This window comes from Dromaius novaehollandiae, chromosome 10 (assembly GCF_036370855.1).
Source record: "Dromaius novaehollandiae isolate bDroNov1 chromosome 10, bDroNov1.hap1, whole genome shotgun sequence".
Taxonomy (NCBI): Eukaryota; Metazoa; Chordata; class Aves; order Casuariiformes; family Dromaiidae; genus Dromaius; species Dromaius novaehollandiae.
The window spans coordinates 22877412-22896971 of record NC_088107.1 but is presented as its reverse complement, the minus strand read 5'-3'; the positions used below and the strand labels follow the sequence as shown (position 1 = coordinate 22896971).

At 64.1% G+C, this 19560-nt stretch overlaps 1 protein-coding gene and 1 long non-coding RNA gene across 3 annotated transcripts; one reads left to right on the top strand and one right to left on the bottom strand.

Annotated features, from left to right (window-relative positions):
* The first annotated feature begins 1258 nt into the window (after positions 1-1258).
* On the top strand, positions 1259-17420 carry C10H15orf39 (chromosome 10 C15orf39 homolog). Of its 2 annotated transcripts, none has more exons than XM_064517591.1 (4): positions 1259-1450; positions 9653-13151; positions 15241-15278; positions 15976-17420. In XM_064517591.1, the coding sequence occupies exons 2-3, from the start codon at positions 9713-9715 to the stop codon at positions 15276-15278; spliced, it is 3477 nt and encodes a 1158-aa protein (XP_064373661.1). In that variant the 5' UTR covers positions 1259-1450; positions 9653-9712; the 3' UTR covers positions 15976-17420. The 2 variants fall into 2 exon arrangements, with proteins under 2 accessions (XP_064373661.1, XP_064373662.1); XM_064517592.1 differs by lacking the exon at positions 1259-1450 and adding an exon at positions 5615-5751.
* Positions 2943-5448, bottom strand: LOC135329371 (uncharacterized). Its single transcript, XR_010390810.1, has 3 exons — positions 5322-5448; positions 3519-4779; positions 2943-3125 (listed from the first exon to the last, which is right to left on the bottom strand). It is a non-coding gene; the product is annotated as an uncharacterized LOC135329371 (long non-coding RNA).
* Positions 17421-19560: the final 2140 nt, after the last annotated feature.

Genomic DNA, 19560 nt, shown 5'->3' with positions numbered 1-19560 from the left:
ACAGGACTTTATGATGGTTAATTATTAGTTGGTGAATGTTTGCGCAGTCCTTTCAAGATGTGAGTCCTGGATAAACACCAAATGTTAGCGCTGGTGAGTGAGACTGCGGGCTGGACCCGTCGCGCTGCGGGGGTCCCCTGCAGAGGGGAGATGCTGAATCCGGGAGGGGAGGCTTTTGCCCCGGGTTCGCAGCCTCATGGGGACCCACCGCCCCGGGGTGCTGCTCTCAGAGGAGGGAGAGGATGTGCAGCACCGCAACGTGTTTTGGGGCCACCGGGTGGGAACTGGCCGTTCCCGTGGCTGCGGGAGACAGCAGGAAGCAGAGAACCTCACCGGACAGCTCAGAGAGTAAAGCCCGCGTTTTCCCTGTGATAGCGGAGCAGGAGCAGTTACTCCCGGTTTCCCCAACACGGCTGGCCTTCGCCTCACAGCCCGCTTCGCAGGAGTGCTGGGACTGCGTGTGTGCGCCTATGTTGCTGTGTTTATCCTAACTGAATTGTCCTAGTACCGGCTGCCAGGTGGAACCGGTGTCTGGGAACCAGGCTGGCGCTGACAGCGGGTGGGCGGGGGGCGAGGGAGCGTGTGTTTGCTCCAACCGCTCTCCTTCCAGGATCAACACGCTCCACCTGCATTCCCAGGCACACGCGTGGACGTTTCCGCTGACTTAGCCTGCGGGGCTGCTAGTGATGCCGTGGCAGGAGCAGGGGCAAGGCCCAGCCTCCGACCGCTCCCACCAGCTCTCGCACTGAAGGTGTCCTCCTTCGGTTTTATTTTTGTTCTTCTGCCAAAGGTGGGTTTGCGATTTTAATAGGAGAGTTTGAAAGCCGCAGAACTGCCCCCAGTGATGCGTGAGAGGCCAGTCCCTTCCCTGCCGGACATTGCTTGCCCAGCAAGAAAAAAGGGCTTAGGAGCTGCTGTGAGATCACTTCAAAACAGAAAATAACCCTTTAAAAATCCAACCACCCCGTGTCTTCGGCAGATCCCGGCTCTCGTCTGTGCTGGTATCCGGGACGTGGGGAAGGTGCTTGTGTGCGGAGGGGTGGACTGGCGCCCGCCTGCACCGGGCCCGGTGATCGCCTCCCCGTAACGGGGAACCCCCAAATGGGGCTCCTCTAACACGGGCAGCGGGGGGCGGGCCGAGCCCCGACGAGCTCAGCGCACGTGTGGCGGGCTCGCCCCGCCGCGCCCCGTCCCGTCCCGTCCCGTCCCGTCCCGCCGCGTCCCCTCCTCCGGCCGGCCCACACGCACACCCAGCCCTCCTCCTCCTCCTCCTCCTCCTCCCACTTCCTCCGCACAATGCAGGCGGCCGGCCGAGCGGGGCAGCGGCAGCTCGCGGCGCCGAGGAGCGGAGTCCCCCGCCGCCCGCCCCGGCCCGGCCCCGGCCCGGCCGCGTAAGATGCGCCGCGGGCAGGAGCGCGTCGCCGGCGGGGACAGCGCAGCGGCGCCGCCGGTGAGTGAGCGGGGGGGGGGGCCGGGCCGGGGGGGGCCGGGGAGCCCCGCAGCGGGCTGCGCCGCCTGCTCGGCGCAGGTGGCCGCGGAGCCGCGGCTCGGGCCGTGCCCGGCTTCGCCTCCCCTCCGCGGCGGCAAAGCCGGCGGAGCCGCGCCGGGGCCGCGGGCAGCGGCGAGCAGCGGCGGCGGGGCAGGGCGGCGTGCGGAGCGCAGGGACCCCCCCGCCTTTGCCTGGACCAGATTTTCCCGTCCTCCTGCAGCTCATCTGTTTCTCGTTGGGCGGTCAGCAGAGCAGCGGGCTCCAGGCCGGGGCTGCAGCGTTTTACCCATTTATGGGCAGTTTAGACGCTGCCCGGGGCTGCCCGGGCCGCTTCCCCGCCGCGTCCCCCCCGCGGCCGGCTCCGCGCGCTGTTTTGCCGGTAACCGTAGCGCTCGGCGGCAGCGCGGAGGAAATGCCGTGGCCGTGAGTGTGCGGGGGGCCGGGGGGGCCGGGGGGCCGCGCTCGCCGCCGTCCAGCCTCCGCCGCCGCCCGCGCCGGGTCCGCGGGGCCCCGCCAGCACCGCGCCTGGCCCCGTCCAGCCTGGCGCGTTGGCCCGAGGGGTTGGCGCCGGGTCTGAAGCCGGTGCCCGCACACGCCCGTCGCTGTGCGGGAGCTTTTACTGCCCCGAATATCCGGGCAGCGCCGCCGCTCTGGAGGCGGCCGCTCCGGCCCCTGCTCCCGACGGGGCCGCTGCTCGCGCGCCCGCGGCAGCCGCCGCCTCCCGGGTCGCAGGGAAACGGCGGCCGCGGTGCGGGTGCGCGCAGCCGTGCGCGTCCGCGGTGGGGATGCGCGGCCCGGGGGCTGCGGGGCTCGTCCCCCGGCGCGGCGGCCCGGGGCTGGCACCGCGGCGGCTCCCGCTGACCCTCCGCGCGCCGTCGGGGCGGAGCGGGGCAGCCTCGCCGGCGGCCGCATCCGAGCGCGGCGGAGCCGTCGCGAAGGTGACCTCCTCGGCAGCCGCCCAAGGACCCGGCAGCGCGGCGGCGGCGCGGCGGCGGCGCGGGGAGCCGCGGCTCATCGGCGGGAGAAGCCCGGCGGCTCCGCGGCAGCGCCGGGAGAGCCTCCCCGCCCGGCCCGCGGGGACCCCGGGCGCCGCTCGAGGGCTGGGGCCGCTGCGGGCTTTGTTTGTCGATACCGGTTTCCTCGGCGCTGGCCGGGAGCGACTTCCTCGCGTCCCACGGCGGGAGGCGGCGGCGGCCGCAGTGAGAGGCCGCCGCTTGTTCTTGCGGCGGGACAGCCGGAGGCCTGAGGCCACGCGTGACTGCCGCCGCCGCCGCGGGCCGAAGCGACAGCGCACACAGCCCTGCTTGTCCCGAGTTGTCAGAGCGCGAGTAAACGCCTCAAAGCTCCGCGGCGGCCTTGGCGGCAGGGCCTGGTGCCCCCGTGTGTGCCCCCGTGCCCTCCCCAGAGCCAAGGAGTCCCGGGGGGGGGGGCGGGGGGGCTCTCCGGTGCCCTTTAAACATCCGAAATGCACCAGATAAAGCTGGCTGTGGCCTGCAAGCGCTTATCAGTGAGGTTTAGTCTGCACGCAGCGGAGTCGCACGTGTTCTTCTGTTTTATTTGGTTTTACTTTTCTCCCTTTGCAGCTCTGGTCTCCCTTGCTTTCCGCTGCCAAAACGTTTGCTTCTGGGAAAACCCCCTGCAAAGAAGTTTCAAAAAGAAAAAAAAAAGGAATAAATCAATCGTGTTGAGTACGCCCACTGCTTTCCCCAGACCAGTATTTGCAGTGGGGTTTCAGTCTTGCTCGCGGAGGACGCCGCACGTGTTAGCGTTCGCTCAGGCATTCCCCTAGCCCCCGCTTCCTGCGCGGACCCGCCGAGAGCTTTTGTTTCGGGCAGGATCAGGGCCCCATCCAGGCCCAGGGCCCTGCCCGGGTGCCTCCCCCCCCTCCGGTGGCTCCAGGGAAGCAGGGCACTGCAGCGGCAGCCCCCAGGCAAATAGTCCCGGTGGGGGGAGAGCTGAAGGGTGAAAGCAAAAGCAAAGATGTTTTCCTCAGCCTCCGAGGGCAACGTGCACGGGTTTGGTTCCTTACCTGGGCGCCCCAGCTGGGTTACTGCTGGCTGTGCGTCTTCTGTCGCCTGCCCGCCCGCCTGTCCCTGCCGGTAATCTCTAGACGTGTCGGGCAGTTGCAGCCAGGTTTGGCAGCGAGGCGAGGTGCAAAGTGCCGCTGAATTGCACAGCAAGAGGCAGCTGGATGGAAGAGCGAGCGCCCAGTAGTGCGAGGCCGCTGAGCTCAGCCCCTAGCAGACATCAGAGAACCCACGTGGGGGGGCGGCAGGGGGGCGCCTGGCTCTGCTCAGAGTCGCTGCTCTGAGGCGACTCGCTTTGCCCTGGGACCCCTGGAAGAGGCTGGAGGTCAGAGCCGGGCGCCATCGCACTGCGAGCGGAGGGAGGCGGCCTGCGGTCGCTCCCGCGTGGGAGCCTTTCCCCTCGCCGCGTGCTGGCCCCGGCCCCGGCCCCGCGTGGCCTGCGCAGGGCGGGACGCGGGCGCCCACCCGGCCCCTCCGCGGGGAGAAAGTCCGGGGCCTCCTGCGCTGCAACGTCAGGGCTACGGCTTTCAGGGCCGCTTATCCCCGAGCCTTGTACAATAGTGAGGTTAAAACCTGATAGTGCAGGGGCTGCTAACGACTGCCAACTTTCCAGTGCTGACAACAAGTCTTTACGTCGCCGTGCAATCAAATGGAAAAGTTCTGATAATTTGGCTGAAAACACACACACCGAAAGCCACGCGCTCGGACGTGCCCCCCCCCGCGGGGAAGTGGGGGGCGAGAGGGCTCCGCTCGGCTGGCGGCGGCGTTCACGCGGGCACTTGCTCAGCGCCGCGCACGCCGGGCACCTTTTTCTTTTTTTCTAAATTGGCTCCGCGCGACGCGATTGTTTCAAGCTGCCGAACGGGGTTACAATGCTTCTTCCTTCCTTCCCTGCGAAGGGAAAGGGGGCCCAGAAGGAGCGGGAGCTCCGCTGCCTGCAGCAGCCCGTGGGACCGCACTTTCCCGAGCTGGCCCGCTGCTCGGCACCGCCGCGGCTGCCGTGGGTCGGGTCATTCGGGCGAGAAAACGTGGGAGCTGAGCAGAGGCGCTGTCCCGCTGACGGGCGTTTGCAAAACAGCCCAGCGGCACAGTCAGGACCTCGCCGTGCTGGGAAGTCGCGGCGAAGCCGGGACCTGGTTGCGGGTGATTTGGAAACGGGGTGATTGCGTTCACACTGCAGATGTGGCGGCAGCGTAACTCGGTCCCCTGACGTTGCTGCGGTGACGGTTACACAACGTCCCCGAAGCTGCAGGTCCTGTAGATCTGCGCGTTTCAGGGAAAGGGGAAAAAGAAGCATGGAAACGTGTGAAATCACAGGATCTTCACTTTCTATGCTGACTTTCAGCTTTTCCATCCCGAGTCTCATCGCCATGTGGGAAGAGGGGAAAAAGCACCGCGGTGGAAAAGGATCCCCCGCCCGGAGCTCCCTGCCGCGCAGCCGCCCGCGTGGAGAGGATTCGGCCGCCCGCCTCTGGGATGCACGCCGGGAAGCCTCGGGGGCTGCGGGGCCACGCGGGGCCCCTCGTGGGTGGGAGAACGGCTGGCCGAAAAGAGACATAAGCCGTTTTTGTGCACTCCGCTCTCAGACTGAGACAGAGCAGGGGCAGTGGCGGCGGAGCGTGCGGCCCGGGGCCGAATGCTGGAATTCGTGGGCGCTGGCCGCCTCTGCCGGGAGGTGCGAGCCCCGTCACTTGGCCTCCGGCCCCGCGGGTGCTGGGGAGGGGAGCCCGCTGCAACGCTCTGCCGCCCGCATCCAGCATCGTCCCTGCCCTGCAACAGCGCAGCTGGGCCCCGGGGCGTATTACCACATCTGGCTCGATGACTCAGTTTCCCCATCCAGGCTAGGCCTGACAGCTGGGCTGATGTGAAGTCTGAGAGTGCCTGACGGTGCTGCAGATCCTCCGATGAAGCTGCGGTGCATCGTTACGTATCGAGCTGGCTCCTCGGCTCCGTCTCCTCCGGGCAGAGGGCGTGAGGAAGGTCTTTCAGTGGATTTTGGCAGCTGAGCATCATTTCCCAGGTCTTTGGAGCCGTAAACAGCCGTCATGGCGACAGCATTACTATTAAAGGAGGCTAAAAGTGGCTCTGCAGCGACCTTCTCCCCACCGCTGCAGCAAACAGCTCACCGCGCACCGAAGGCCTGCGGCAGCCCGGAGCCGATAATGCGATGCAGACGGGGCCCAACTGTGTCACGCCAGCGTCTGGCCTCAGCCTAACAATCACCCTATTATTCTGGTGAGGAAGTGGGTGCTGCGCGCCGCTTCCTAGCGAAGGGAAGAAGCGGAGCGGCGAGCAGCAGCCTCCCGCCGGGACGGTTCCTGTCGAGCTCGCTCCGAGCCCGGGCTCTCTCCCCACCCCCTTCCTGCCCTTATCGGCCGGCTTATCAGGAGCGCCGCGTCCTGTTCCAGGATGTGCCCGTGGGCGGCCGCGCGACCCCCCCGACGGCCCCCTCCGGGCCCGGAGCCGCCGCGCGCCCCCGCCTGAGCCCGCCGCGGGAATTCCCCGCGCGGCGCCCCGGAGCGGCTCGCGGGCAGGGGAAACCCGCGGTCCGGCGGCCTCCCGCGCGTGCGTGGTGGCGGCACCCGCGGCAGGGAGAGAGCTCCGGCCGGGAGGGGCCCTCTCGGGAAGCCTGTGGTCTCCCCGGACACCGCTTCCCTGGAGAGCTTATTCCGAGAGGGATAGAGGGGAGCTGGGCTTCGTTCCCAGCCGCGAGGAAGAAATGACCAAAGAGTTTTTCTTCCTGCAGCCTCTGACACACCGACACATTTGAGAGAGTAGATTCCTTCCTGGAAAGGGAGAAATTGTTGAAGTTTAAAAAAGAAAACATCCGAGGTTTGTCACCCGCCTCGATCTCGGCAGAACCGCTGGTTTGAGGCAAACAGCCGGATTTGCCTCCCTCTGCGACGGTGGGGGCAGAGAGGGGCAGGGGCATCTCAGCGGGGCAGCCGGCCGACTACCTGAGCCCGGGGCAGGGCTGGCGGCGGCTCCCTGCGGATGTCCCCTCGCCCGGGTCCCTCTCGGAGCCACGTGCTGGGGAGGCGGCTCTTCCTCTCTGCCAAATCCCCCCGGGGCTGCGGGTATTGCAAGGAAACCACCGTTTCCATTGCGCGCAGAGGAAGCCTTCTTCAAGATCCCTCTTTTTCCAAGCAAAAAAAGGAAATCCTTGGGCAGGTTATTGCGAAAATCCCCCGTGCTGCGTCCAGGGCGGCACATCTGTGCGGGCCGTCCCCTCTCTGCGCCGGGCGTGGGATGCGGGCGGCGGGTGCTGTTGCACGGGGCTGGCCTCGGTCGCCTTGGGTCTCCCTGAGCAGAGCCGTTGGTGCCACGCGGGGCTGCCCGGTCATGGCGGTGACTGGGGGGAGCGTGAGCCCCACTACTCCTGGCAGCTGCGCTCGCAGGGCTCGGGCTGCACCCGCGGAGCCAGCGGGAAGAGCTGCCAGGAGCAGCGGGACAGCCTCCAGGCAGGCTCTGCTCTGGGCTCAAACCCCCCTGCAGAGCGGCACCGCTGTACTCGGCCCCTTTATCTACCCTAGCAGGTTTACTGAGTTATCTGGTCTGCTTCCCCTTCTGCCGACAAGGCTTTTATCTTATCTCCATGCTCTCTTGCTCCGTTTCCCTCTTTGTTTCTCCACTAATTCTTGCAACAAAAAGTAGAAGAAGGAAAGGGGAGGACCAGACACCAGATGCCACGGGAGGGCAGACGTCGAAGCGGGGAGCCCCTGGGGGGCTGCCAGGCCGTGCTGGGGGATGCTCGCGGTGCCGCGGGGATGCTGGGGCGACGCGGGGGCGATGCTCGGGGGGAGGCTTGGGCAGTGCTCAGCAGGTGTCGGGGGGATGCGGGCGGGATGCGGGCGGGATGCGGGCGGGATGCGGGCGATGCCGGGCGATGCCAGGCCACGCGGGCGCCGGGCGCCGGTCTGGCAGCTCCACCTGCTGGCATGGCACTGCACCCGCCTGCGGCCGCGCCGGGCCGGTGCGGGTGGGAGCGGCGGCAGCGTTCGGGCTGCCCGTCCAGGAGCCAGGCTGCCTCTGTCCCTTGCCACGGGCATCTCGTGCAACCTGCAGGCTCCTCACCTCGACTGACCTGGCTTGGCTCCCTGGAACAGACCTTCCTGGCGGCTTGGAACCGTCTGCCGGGAGCTTTCCACAGTGGCCGTGCTGCGGCTAGAGACGCGCGGAGAAGTGCTCGGCGGGCGAGCCAGGCCCCTCGTGCGCCGAGAGCCGATGCCTTGGCTCGTGCCTGGATGGCCCTGCCAGCCCCGCGGGAGGTGTGCACCCGCCGTTCGCACTGAGGAGCAAACGTTGCTGCTCAGTTGGGTTTTTTCCGAGATGGCTGCGAGTGCCAGGACCTCTGCCAGGTGCTGGGGCAATGGGAGAAGGGGGTCGGTCCCGGTTGCCCTTGCCAGGGACCGAGCGCTGGACCAGCAGGGCTTTCCGTGGCCGTCGTCCTCTCCATCTCCATCCCTGTGCCGTCTTCCTCAGCCTCGCGGTGAGACGGTGAACGCAGGTTGCAGAAGAGTAGGGAAAGCTGCGGGTGAAAACCAGGGCGCTTTCTCTGGGCAGCATGTGGGGACGGTGGCCAAGGCTGCGGTGGCCGCTCGGTGCTGGCGCAGCCTCGGCGTTGGTGGCAGCAGAGCTCGTGCTGGCGGATGGGGGGACAAGGAGGCCCGTCCTCGGTGCCGTTTCCCTGCAGGCCGTCTCGGGCGGGAGGATGGAGGACAGGCAAGGCAATGCTCACACCAAAGGCCTGCTGCCGAGGGGAAGGTATCGCTGGTCGCAGACGGGGAGCGGGCGTAGGCTGGGTGCTCTCTCCCTGCTTGTGGGCACGTGCTGCAGCCTGTGCGGGCTGTGATAACAAGGCCTTTGTCACCACCTCCGCTGTCACCTGCTACCCGCCGCTTGTGGCCTAAACCACTGTCAAGAGCCTGACCCACATCGGAGCTGCCCCATGCATCAAGTGAAAGGGGAATTGATACCTACAACCACATGCTGATCAGGCGTGAAAACTTGTGATAAAGGTCGCCACTCTTTAGTTCTTGAAATCTGCAGAAACGAGGGGGGTTCATTGATTTCCCTTCCCTTCTGAAGACCCAGCCGGCGGGCTGAGCCCCGAGGAGTGTGTCAGAGTGATATAGGTTCTGCCTACTGATATAAGGACACCAAGAAACCTAATCGCAACAGACATACGCCTTAGAAACATATAAAATGTGGCAGTCACAGCAGTTTTGTGAGCTCCCTCTCAGCTGGTCTGGGACCCCTTATTGCATCCTGCACCTACCCGTGACCCTGCCCGACGTGGAACAGGTCATATTACCCCGATATCTCCCTTATGTATTGTAGCGTGTTGTCTTTATCTTGTTCAATACGAAACCTGCTATATTGTTTAAACTCTGTTGCTTAAGGATACTGGTACAGGTAATAAATACCTGGACTCTGATAACCGCCTGGCTGTTCGGTCAGTGAAGCGTGAAAGGAAAATACATGTCACGCCGCTGGCCACGAGCAGCGTCCGTGGCACTTGGCTCGTGCCTGGGTGGCCCTGCCAGCCCCGCGGGAGATGTGCACCCGTCGTTCGCACTGAGGAGCAAACGTTGCTGCTCAGTTGGTTTTTTTTCGAGATGGCTGCGAGTGCCAGGACCTCTGCCAGGTGCTGGGGCAATGGGAGAAGGGGGTCGGTCCCGGTTGCCCTTGCCAGGGACCGAGCGCTGGACCAGCAGGGCTTTCCGTGGCCGTCGTCCTCTCCATCTCCATCCCTGCGCCGTCTTCCTCAGCCTCACGGTGAGACGATGAGTGCAGGTTGCAGAAGGGTAGGGAAAGCTGCGGGTGAAAACCAGGGCGCTTTCTCTGGCCAGCGTGTGGGGACAGTGGCCAAGGCTGCGGTGGCCGCTCGGTGCTGGCACGGCCTCGGCGTTGGTGGCAGCAGAGCTCGTGCTGGCGGATGGGGGGACAAGGAGGCCCATCCTCGGTGCCGTTTCCCTGCGGGCCGTCTCGGGCGGGAAGACGGCGTGCTCCTCGGAAAGGCCCGCTCAGGCCGCCCCTCGGCCCGGGGAGGCTTGCGGCGGGTCTGCGACCTGCTGTGCTCACTCCGAATAACGAGCGTGCTTGTGGTTTCCTCTCTCCCTCTTCTCCTCCTCAGGAAGGCCGGCCAACCTCTTCCGTCGCGCGCCCGGGTCGAGACGCCGGCAGCAGCCCATAGATGGCCGGGAAACGGCACCTGGAGTCTCTGGACCCCGTGATTTTCAACAAGCTACCTCGGCTGGAGCCCGAGCCGGGCCTGGGGCTCCCCGCCAGCCTCTGCCGAGCGAGCCCCTTGCCGGCGCCCGGCCCCGACAGCCACTGCAGCTACAAGGGCTCCTACTTCGCCTGCCCGCTGCCGAGCCCCGATGGCGCCGAGCCGCCGGCACGCTGGAGCCCGGCGGCCGCCTACCTGCACTACGCCGGCAGCGCCGCGGGACAGCCGCCGCGGGCCGAGGGGACGCTGCTGAACTGCCTCCTGTACCGGCGCGAGGCCGAGAGCCTGGGCGCCCGGCTGCAGCCCCCGCGCGCCGACAGGGGCAAGGACAGCCTGGTGCGGGAGCTGCTGGTGGCGCGGGAGAAGTGGGCCGGCCAGCTGGGCCCCCCCGACCCGCCGGCGCCCGCCCCGGGCCACCCCTTCGCGGTGAAGAAGCCGGTGGCTGTGCACAAGGCGGGGGCTCAGGCGGGCTGCGCCCCCCTGGCCGTCCCCAAGCCCGTCTACAGGGCGCCGCTCTGCTACGTGGAGCCCAGGACGCCCCTGCCCCTGCGGAAGAGCCCCGGGGATGCGGACTGGGCCCTGCCCGCCGCCGCCGCCGCTGTCGGCCACCCCCTGCACCGCGGCCCCGAGAAGGGCCCCGCCGCGGACCCCGGCCTCCTGCCGCTGCCCCCCGGCCTGGTGCTGCCTGCCAAGGACCCGCTGGGCTCCCCCGTCGCCTTCTCGCCCTACTACGCCGCCTTCGAGAAGTACCGGCCGCCGTTCCTCGAAGCCGGCTGCCCCGCCGCGCGCCACCCCGGCCAGGGCCCCGAGGCTCCCAGCAGCGCCCTGGGCCAGGACGCCTGGTGCCAGCTCCGCGCGCCTGCCGCCAGCCCGCTGCCCCGCTCGCCGGCGTATCGGGAGAGGCCGCCGGGCTGCTACCCGCCCGGCCCCTACCCGCTGCCCCTCCACAAGCCGGCCCTCCTCTACCACCCGGAGGCCCCCGCCCTGGAGAAGCCGGCCAACGCCCTCTCTTCCGCGCCCGGCACCTACAAAGGGTTCGGCTTTCCCGCGAGCGGCGAACCCCAGCCTTTTCCTAGCACTTACCTGAAGCCTCAAGCCCCGAGAAGCTACTTCACGGGCTCTTTGGAGGGCTACGCGCCCCGGGCGGTGGGCTCCGGCGCTGTGGCCTCGCCGCCCTCCACGGCCGCGGCGCTGCCGAGGGAAGCCGAGCCCCGGCAGCGGCCGCCCGCCTACAAGGTGGACTTCGTGCAGCCCAGCCCCGGCTTCGCCTTCGCACCCCCCGACGTGGCCTTATACGGCGCCTCCTTCGCCGGCGCGGAGCCGGCCCGCGAGGGTCTCGGTGACGGCAGAGCCGCTGCCCCCCGCGCGGCGCCCGCGCCCCCGGACGGCTCCCGCAGGAAGGCGGTGGCGAGCCAGAACAGCGCCTTCCAGCCCGTCTGCGCCCTGGACAAGCTGCCCCGCGGCTCCGAGAGACTCCCAGAAACGTTTCCCAGAGGGGAACTGGGCTGCAGCTTGGACTTCTGCCCAGCGGCAAAACCCACCACGCGGGAGCAGGACCCCCCTTTCCTGGAGAAGAGGAGGACGAGCCTGGCCCTCAGGGAGAGCACCCATGGCACCCGGGGGGCACCCGAAGCCCCCCCAGCAGCTCCGATTGTTTTAGCTGACAGCCCGGTCTCCCACCAGCATTTGGGGAAGGGAGAGGCCCCCAAGGCCAAAGATGTAGCCAAAGAGCCGGTTTCTTCTTCTCAGGTTGCATCTCCGGAGGGTAGCCGGAAAGACCCGCAAAGTGGCGAGATCTCTCCTTTGTCCCCACCTATGCCAGTTATCAACAACGTCTTCAGCTTGGCACCTTACCGAGACTATCTGGAAGGGTCCTCGGCTGAGCCTTCGGACCCCTTCTCAAAGGACCATCCAAAGGTAGATACCCCGCTCCGAAACACAGGGAACAGCTCGGGGAGCAAGGACTCTTTTAGGTCTCCGTCAGAGCCAGCTGCAGTCAAAGGTATCTCAGAGACGTCCGGTGTGCTGCCCGCCGGGAAGGAGGCCAGCCAGGCGTTACAAGCGGGGAACAGCGTGGGTCAGAGCTGCAAGCCGATGGCTGGTGAAGGGGGCAGCTGTTACAAAAGGGCCCCCGAGAGTCACAAGCCAAGGCTTCTGCCCCGCAACCGGTTGGCAAAAGGTGACCTGGGAGCTCAGCATGGCAGCCTGAGCGGTCCTGGCGGTGCTGGGGGCAGGGAGCCAGCCCCCGACGAGGTTGTGTTGGATCTTAGCTTGAAAAAGAGACTAGTGAAACCGGGAGAAACCCAAGGCCCTGCTGGCCACGCGAAGGGGACATCTAAAGGAGAAGATGCAGCAGGAGAGAAAGAGGAGCCACCCAGGAAGGTGGAGACGGGAGAGGGAGCCAGGGCTCAGACGTTACCGTTGTTGATAGAGGTTGGGTCTGGGGACAAGAGCAATTTCCAGAGCTCGGCCACCTTCATGTTCAAAAAATACAAGATCTTGAAATCCCTCCCGCCCGGCGCCGTGCCCCCGCGCCAGGCTGCCAGACCCCAGGCCGCGCAGCCCAGCCCACCGGCAGCGGCTCCGTCTGGCAGCGTCCCCACGCCGCAAAGTCCGCACGCGTCGCCGCAGCCCCGCAGCCCCCCCGCGCCGCCTGCGCTGCACGCCGACTCCCAGCCCGGCACCTCCGTTCTTCAGGTGACTTGCTTCAACCTGCATCTCCCTGACATTTCAAAGCCCCTGCTGCCCGGCGCGCCGGAAGCCCCCCGTGCGCCAGGAGAGGACAACGTCTCACTGCCCAGCCACTGTGAATCCCCTGCCCAGCAGACCTCCGCCAGCCAGTATTTCACTGCCTTGCACGCCTCTCTCTGCAACGTTATTTCGTGTTCGGTGTCTGGGTCCTCCCCAGAGCTGCTCCAGGAGTGGCTGAAGAGGGCAGAGCCTGAGGAGGACCTCAAAGAGATGCCCAAGTCTCCCCCCAAACCCAAGAACGGTTCCAGGCTCTCTGAGCCCCAGAAGCCCACCAAAGGCAAGGAGATCTGGCTGGCTTTCAAGGACGTGGCTGCTCTCCTCAGCAAGCTTCTGTCTCAGCTGGAGACCTTCATGTTCACTCGCAAGTGCCCCTTCCCCCATGTGGTTCGGGCGGGTGCCATCTTCATTCCCATCCACGTGGTGAAGGAGAAGCTCTTCCCCAAGCTCCCTGGGGCCTCTGTCGACCAAGTGTTGCAGGAGCACAAGGTGGAGTTGCGCCCGACCACCCTCTCGGAAGAGAAGCTTTTGAGGGACCTGGAGCTCAAGAGCTGCACTTCCCGCATGCTGAAGCTCCTGGCTTTGAAGCAGCTCCCCGACATCTACCCAGACCTGCTGAACCTTCACTGGCATGACTCTGTCAAGCAACAGCTTGGTAGGTAGCTCTGCTTCTCCCCAAGCCCTTCCCCACCCCTGAGATCTTGCTGCCACGGGGATGCTACCGCTTCTCAGGAGGCAGCTACCCGCTGCCAGAAACCAGCATTTCCCGTGTGGAGCAAACAACCAGAGACACCAAAAATAGCAGCAATAGTCTATGCAAGGAATTAGTAACGAAATAAATCCAGTGCTTTGTTCTTCCTTCCCTGAGTTCTCTTCCCCACTGCTTCTCGTTAGTTGACCAAGGTGAATTAGTTCGTAGATGTGTTTCCTTTCTGAGAGGTCCCGCTGCCATGGTCCCCGTCTGACTCACTCGGTGTCACAATCGGATCTTTGTAACCACCTTCTGCATTTCTATGGAAATGGTTTGAACTTGCAGTTCCTAAATTGTGAAATTTCCTGGATGCGCTGGGCAGACGGTGCTGCTGGCCCGGGCTGGAGTCTGCTGCTCCTGACGTGTTGCAGCTCTGACGGTGATGGAAGGCAAGGGAGGGCGATTTACCGCAGAGCAAAGGGTTTTTTTGTTGTCGTTGTTTTTGTTTTTTACCAAAGTTGGCTTCCACATGGCAGGGACACTGCAAAAACCGCCCGCAAGGCTTTAGGTGATCCCCCAGGTGCCTTCATCCCCTGAGGGCTTCCTTGACCTACCAGCAAGGGCAGTGCCTGCTGTGACGGCCAGAGCCCCAGCCAGGTGTCCCAGGGCAGGCGCTCCAAAACCACGAGACCTGCCAAATCGCTGGTTGTTTTTGGAAAGCCGCCGTCCGGGATGAGAGCGGATCCAGCCCGGCAGTGGTGGCAGCAGTTCCCAGGCGTGCTTGCGGACATCTCGCTGTACCTATTCCAGGAAAGCTCCGACTGCATCTGCCTCCCAGATGCCGGCAGACGGGGGGAGGTTGTGTAACTTCTTGGCAGAGGAGCTTTTGTGGTCTCGCGCGTTGGCAGCGGTAAAACTCGTACGGGAATGCGCGGCTCCCCTGAGCGCTGTCAGGAAATGCCTGCTGGAGCGGAGGGGCCGCTGCTGCTGCGGGGCCGTCCTGCGCGGCGCAGCTGGGGAGCGGGGCTTTCCTCCCCGGCGGCTTTCCCCGGCGCGCCGGCTGCCGAAGGAGGCCGCGGCGGCGGGAAGCCAACCTGCAGCCGTTGGGGGTGGCTTTGCTCCCCTCTCCCCCTTCCTGCAGATCTTACATCTGCCATTTCAGAGGCGTAAGCGACCCGTCACGGATGTTTTTGCAGGCGTGTTCAGAGGAACGGACCTGGGGGACAGAGGAAGGCTGGAGAGATGCTGAGAAGCAGCGGCAGTGAGCAGGGGGAGGGCAGCGATGGGGGTAGGGAAAGCAAACGTGGGATTTCCCCCCCGGTGTCGCAGGGGAGAGCGAGGCAGCCGGCCCCTCGGCAGCGCTGCCAGCTCCCGGGCGCTGGGGAAGCGCCGGCGGGAGGCTTGCCCGGCACGTGCCTCTGCGAGCGGGGCTGGTGCATAGGGAAGTCCGCGTGGGTTCCCGCTTCACCTCGACACGTAGCGTCTGGTGAAGACCTGTGGTTGCTGGTCCCCTTTAGCTCAGCTCGGGGTGCCCCTGAGCTCGCTCTGGCTGTGACAGAGAGTGAACAAATCGCTCCCTTTCAGCAGCCACCAGCTGAGCTGGTGGGCCTGTCCCCACAAAGCGGCCACAGTCCCTGGGTCTTCTTCATCTCTCTCCCTGTATTGCATTTTAGCTGCTGGGCTGGGGAGAGCTGCAGGGCAGGGCTGGAGAACACCGCAGGGCAGCATATTTAGCCTCTTCCCCTGGGTTGTGGAGGGAGAAGTCTTGAGCTGGGCGTTGATGGGGGAGCCAAGCAGCATGGAGGCTGCGGAGATGCCACCACAGGAGGCAGAAGTCCTAGAAGCAGCGGCTCGAGAGCTCCCAGGGCGTGGGAGGCTTGGGAAGGACGCTGGAGGCATCGCAGCATGTGCGCGGTGCGCTGGAGCAAAGCTGATGGCCGCTCCCGAGCGTCTCATCTCACCGACGCTAGCGCTGACCGCCCCCCCGGGTTTGCTCCTCACCCTTGTCCCCTTTGCTGCTGCTCGAGACTACCAACAACTTTATTTCTTGCAGGTTCAAGTTCACAGGCTGGCCAGCACGCCTCCAAGTAGGTAACTGTTCTTTGTGCATGGTTATAAAAATACATTTCTATATGTATAAGCCGTGGCGGGAGGGAGCCCGAGCCTCCATGAGCTTGTGGTGCTTTGGCAGGATCCACCCAGCTCCTCGCGCAGGGAGCCGGGTCTGTCCCTCTCCTGAAAAATCCCAGCCAAAGGGGTCCCCAAGGGAGCGGGAGGGACCTGCGTCCTGTCGTCCCTGCGCCCCTCGCTCACCCCTTGCTGCCGTTCCCGCGTGCCGGGCTCCTTCCCGCCCGGCCCGCCAGCATCCCCGTGGAGCATGCCTGCCGCTCGCCGGGGAGGGGTTGTCCACCCACTCCGGTCACCAGGGACAGAGATCTGTAGAGCGATGTGGACACGATTAAGTCTGACAGAGCAGGGAGAGAAGCACACCGAACCCGGCAGAGCAGCATTTCCAGGCTGGCTGACGTGCAGAGGTGATGCTTTGACAGCAATAATTATAAAAAAAAAAACCCAAAGCCAGAGCCACCAGTGTTGCCCACGCTGGCAGTCAGTACCGGAGTCATGTTTCTCCATGCTGATCACGGCCGTGGCATCGCCGGAGCAGGAGCACCCTGCGTGCTGGTGTGCCGGGGCGCTTGCAGCGGGGGGCTCGGCCGGTGGTCCGCACGGGCACGGGGAGGTGCAGCGCCGACGTCCCCAACCTCATGCTCTCTCCTCCCCTAGGTAGGGCCGACGGGGAGACACCGGGAGCCGATGGCGAAGCCGTGGCCGCAGGTGGCACGAGGGAAAGGAGGCGCCGGGGATGGCGATGGTGCCGAGCGCAGGGAGGAAGCTCCCCATCGCCTCTGGAGCGGGGTCTCCTCCCGGCGGCCCCGCGAGCCGGGGGGCGGCACGACGCCGCGGCGCTCCGGGGTGAGGCCTGTCCGGCCGCTCTCCTCGAAACTCGCTCTGCGCACGCCGTTCCCCGCACCCGCCCTGCCGCGTCCTCACTGTGCAAGCGCCGCGGGGACGCCAAACGGCACCGAGGGGCGGGCGATCGCGACCCCCGCAGCTACAGGACTGATCGTTTTGTTGTTTTAAACGAAGACATTTTAAAAATGTTATGGAATTACCTTTATAAGGAGCTGCTGCCTTCAGGTTACGTGGTTTTTTAAAAAAATAGTAATTTATACTTGTCTTTTTGTTTATTTAAACTTATGGCTTCACCTTTTTACTATGCTGGACCAAGGTGGAGCGAGAGATGCTGTCGTGCTTGAGAGGTTCAGTCCCGGATCATATCCGAAAGAGGCTTCAAGGATGTTTTTAGAGACTATTAAAGCTAACAAAAACAAACCCCAGAAACGTTACAGCGCAGAGTCTGGATGTCCTAAATGAGAACTGCAGAGACGTGTGTTTGGTGGTGATCCTTTATACTTGACGAAGAAGCGGCGACCCTTGAGCGATGGGCGATGCTATTGCACGGAGGCGGAGGGGAAGGAGAGGGGACTGGTGCTGTGAGACCTTTAGGAGGAGACCGTTTCCATCCCCACGTGTTTCGGGGTGCCCGAGCCGCTGCCCCATCACAGGCAGCGGCCAGCTAAGAGCGGATGTACTTGCACTTGCCCAGTCGGCCAAGCGTGGCTGGCTTTTGCCCGCTGCAGATGTACAGACCGGAGCAGAGGCCTTAAAAACTCAACACTCAGGTGTTTCCAGCTGTTGCAGGGAGTGGAGGAACAAGTTGAGATTTTTTCACTACAGGAAGTATTTATTTTAAACTAAGAAAACGAAAAAAAAACCCAAAAATAAAAAACCCAGACCGATCCATAGACTCGTCTTAGCCAAATTTTGTGTTTTCCAGCTCCGGGAGGCAGTGGCTGCTGTGTCGTTCAGTGCAGGGGCATTTTTGATTTCCGAGGGGACGTACTGAGCACGCAGATGCCGGGAAGTCGGGGGCACTCTGTTCTCCTTGCTCTCTCTTGCCACGCGGAGTCTGCGAGTAGCATTGTAAAGCAATTCGGAAAGCCGTGTTTGTTAATAATATTGTAATTTTTATATATATATATATATATATATATATATATATATATAAAGTTCCCTGGAAGAAAGTTCCTTCACTTTATTTAAATGTTTTGTAAGAATATGAGTTTTAAGAGGTGCCTCACCTAATTAAAGTGTTTCTGGCTCGTTTTGGAAGGCCTGGCTTGGGTCTCTGCTTGCCAGCGTGCCGGGGCGGCCGCCTCGCGCGAGGCTTCACCCGGCGCGGGTGGGGAGGGAGCGTCGCGATCGGAGCCGGCGATGGGTCAGGGAGCAGCGGGCACCCGGGACTTTCCTGGGGACGGAGGCAGTCCCAAATCAGCAGGCTGCCTGCACAAGCTTTTCACCGTCCCAAGAGGCGAATACTCCGAGCCACGTTTTTCAACGGGGGAGGCGTCATGGGTGCCGCCGAGGGAAAACCCAGCACCCAGGATGGCTAAATCAGCTGAAAACCAAAGAACTGATGGTCACCCCACTGCTGTGCTTGCTCTGCACTTTCTCTTCCCCAGAGCTCATCCCTGCTGCCCCACAGCCCCCTCGCAGCTGCACAGAGGCTCCTTTTCCTTCCCAATTCCTTGCAAATAAAAGGGGAGCAGCAGCACGCAGCTGCCTTCAACCCCCCGCTGCGTGTCTGCATCCCCCGCGATGGATAAACATTTCTCCCCATCCCTCGCCTATCACAGCAAGTCTCGTCTGGGCAAACACGGCATTTTGAAGGGCAGCCACGGTGTCTGGGGAAAGTGCTTGGGGAACAACCCACCTGCAGAAACAGTCACGGAAAACCCTCCCTGTGCCAAGGCTTAACGAGGAGCAGAGGGAAGTGAGGGGGTGCTGGGAACAGCGTCATCTGGGGAAGTGCGAATGGGTGAGTGGGTTAATGGGGCTCAGCTGGGACCAGCTGCCTGGCCACGGGGCAGGGAAAGGAGATAAAAGTGCAGGGCTGGGGCTGGGGGCTTGTGCTCTCTCCTCTGCTTGGGTGCTGCCAGGTAGGAGCCTGCTGGCTCAGTGGTGGGCTTGGGGTGGTGTGTTTTGTGCTGTGCTGGAGGGTTTTGGTGAGGTTTGTGTTGGTGGGGTGGGCAGAATGATGTCAGTGGGGTGCAGGTGAGGCTGTGCCACAGAAAGCTATGGGGGAACCTGCCCCCATCCTGCTGGCAGAGGCTGGAAGGAGAAGAAGGGATTACTAGCTGGGGGGGGGGGGGGGGGTGACATGTCTTGCTTTTCCCCATGAGGCTGCTTGAGTGAAGGTGGGTGCCCCAGGTGGGGGATGAGGTAATGTCTGAGTCCAAGGCTGGTTCCAGGTCTCTGCAGCAGGTGTTTCCCAGGCTCTTGGGAGAGTGAACACCTGATGCTGAGACTTGGTGCAAGTGTTCCTGAGACAGAAAAATCACTTAGTGCAAGTAGAGCCCAGAGATGTCCTGACACTGGTACATCTTGTCCTCACTGGCTCTGGCTCTCCCTGTTGTGGCAGGTAGACCTTTACTGGGGTGTGCTGGGCTGTCAGGGCCACAGCTCAGCACTGGCCTGGCTTGTGGGTGCTCTGGAGGCAGGCTGGTGTGGTCAGGCTAGCAGGCATCCCCTGGGTGGGGGTGGGGGGGGACACCACTGTAGGGACCTTGGTGGGACCCAACCTAAAGCTTCTGCTGCAACTCTTCACAGCTGAGCTCTTGCCATGGGATCCCCCAAGCAGAGCCGGGGTGCAGGACCACCGAACCCTACTGATGCCACTGGCCTGTGGCCGAAGATCTCACTTGGGAGCGAGAGAGAGGGGGATGTGGCTGCAGCTCTGTGTCCTGCTGCAGATGTGGCTGCTGGTACCGGTGGGCTGAGATGCAAAGCTCTCCTGGTGCTGGCTGTCTGCCTGTCTGCTACTGCACTCCCGTACAGCATGGGGTCTTGGGCTGCCCTGTCCCAGGCCCCTCCTGCCTCCCTGCCTCTTTCTCCCGCTCAGCCAGGCTTACAGCCCTCCCAGAGCAGGGTGAATGACAACTTGGTAGCAGTGTATCAGGACCCACGTACCTCCCCAGCGATGCAGCAGCCTGACAGGGCACTGGTGGGCTCTGCAGGCACCTTCCCAGGAGTGGAGGGAGACTTGTACAGCAATGCAGATGCTGAGGGACTGAGCCTGGGGGCACCAACAGGGGACACTGCTGTTCCCTCAGCACCCCAGACCCTCCTGGCACCACAGCCCAGATCCCTGGCAGGGGAAGTGCAGGGGTCTGGTGTCACAGCCATCGCTGTCACGCTATCTCAAGCACTGCAGCTCAGTACAGGAATGCCTGCTGTGTCGGCTCAACTCCTC

What these genes read in the sequence shown, in the direction of transcription:
- C10H15orf39 (XM_064517591.1), top strand. Translation starts at nt 9,713, where the DNA reads ATGGCCGGGAAACGGCACCTGGAGTCTCTGGACCCCGTGATTTTCAAC. An exon ending in CTCTGTCAAGCAACAGCTTG is followed by an intron (nt 13,152 to 15,240) that starts GTAGGTAGCTCT and finishes TATTTCTTGCAG; the next exon opens with GTTCAAGTTCACAGGCTGGC.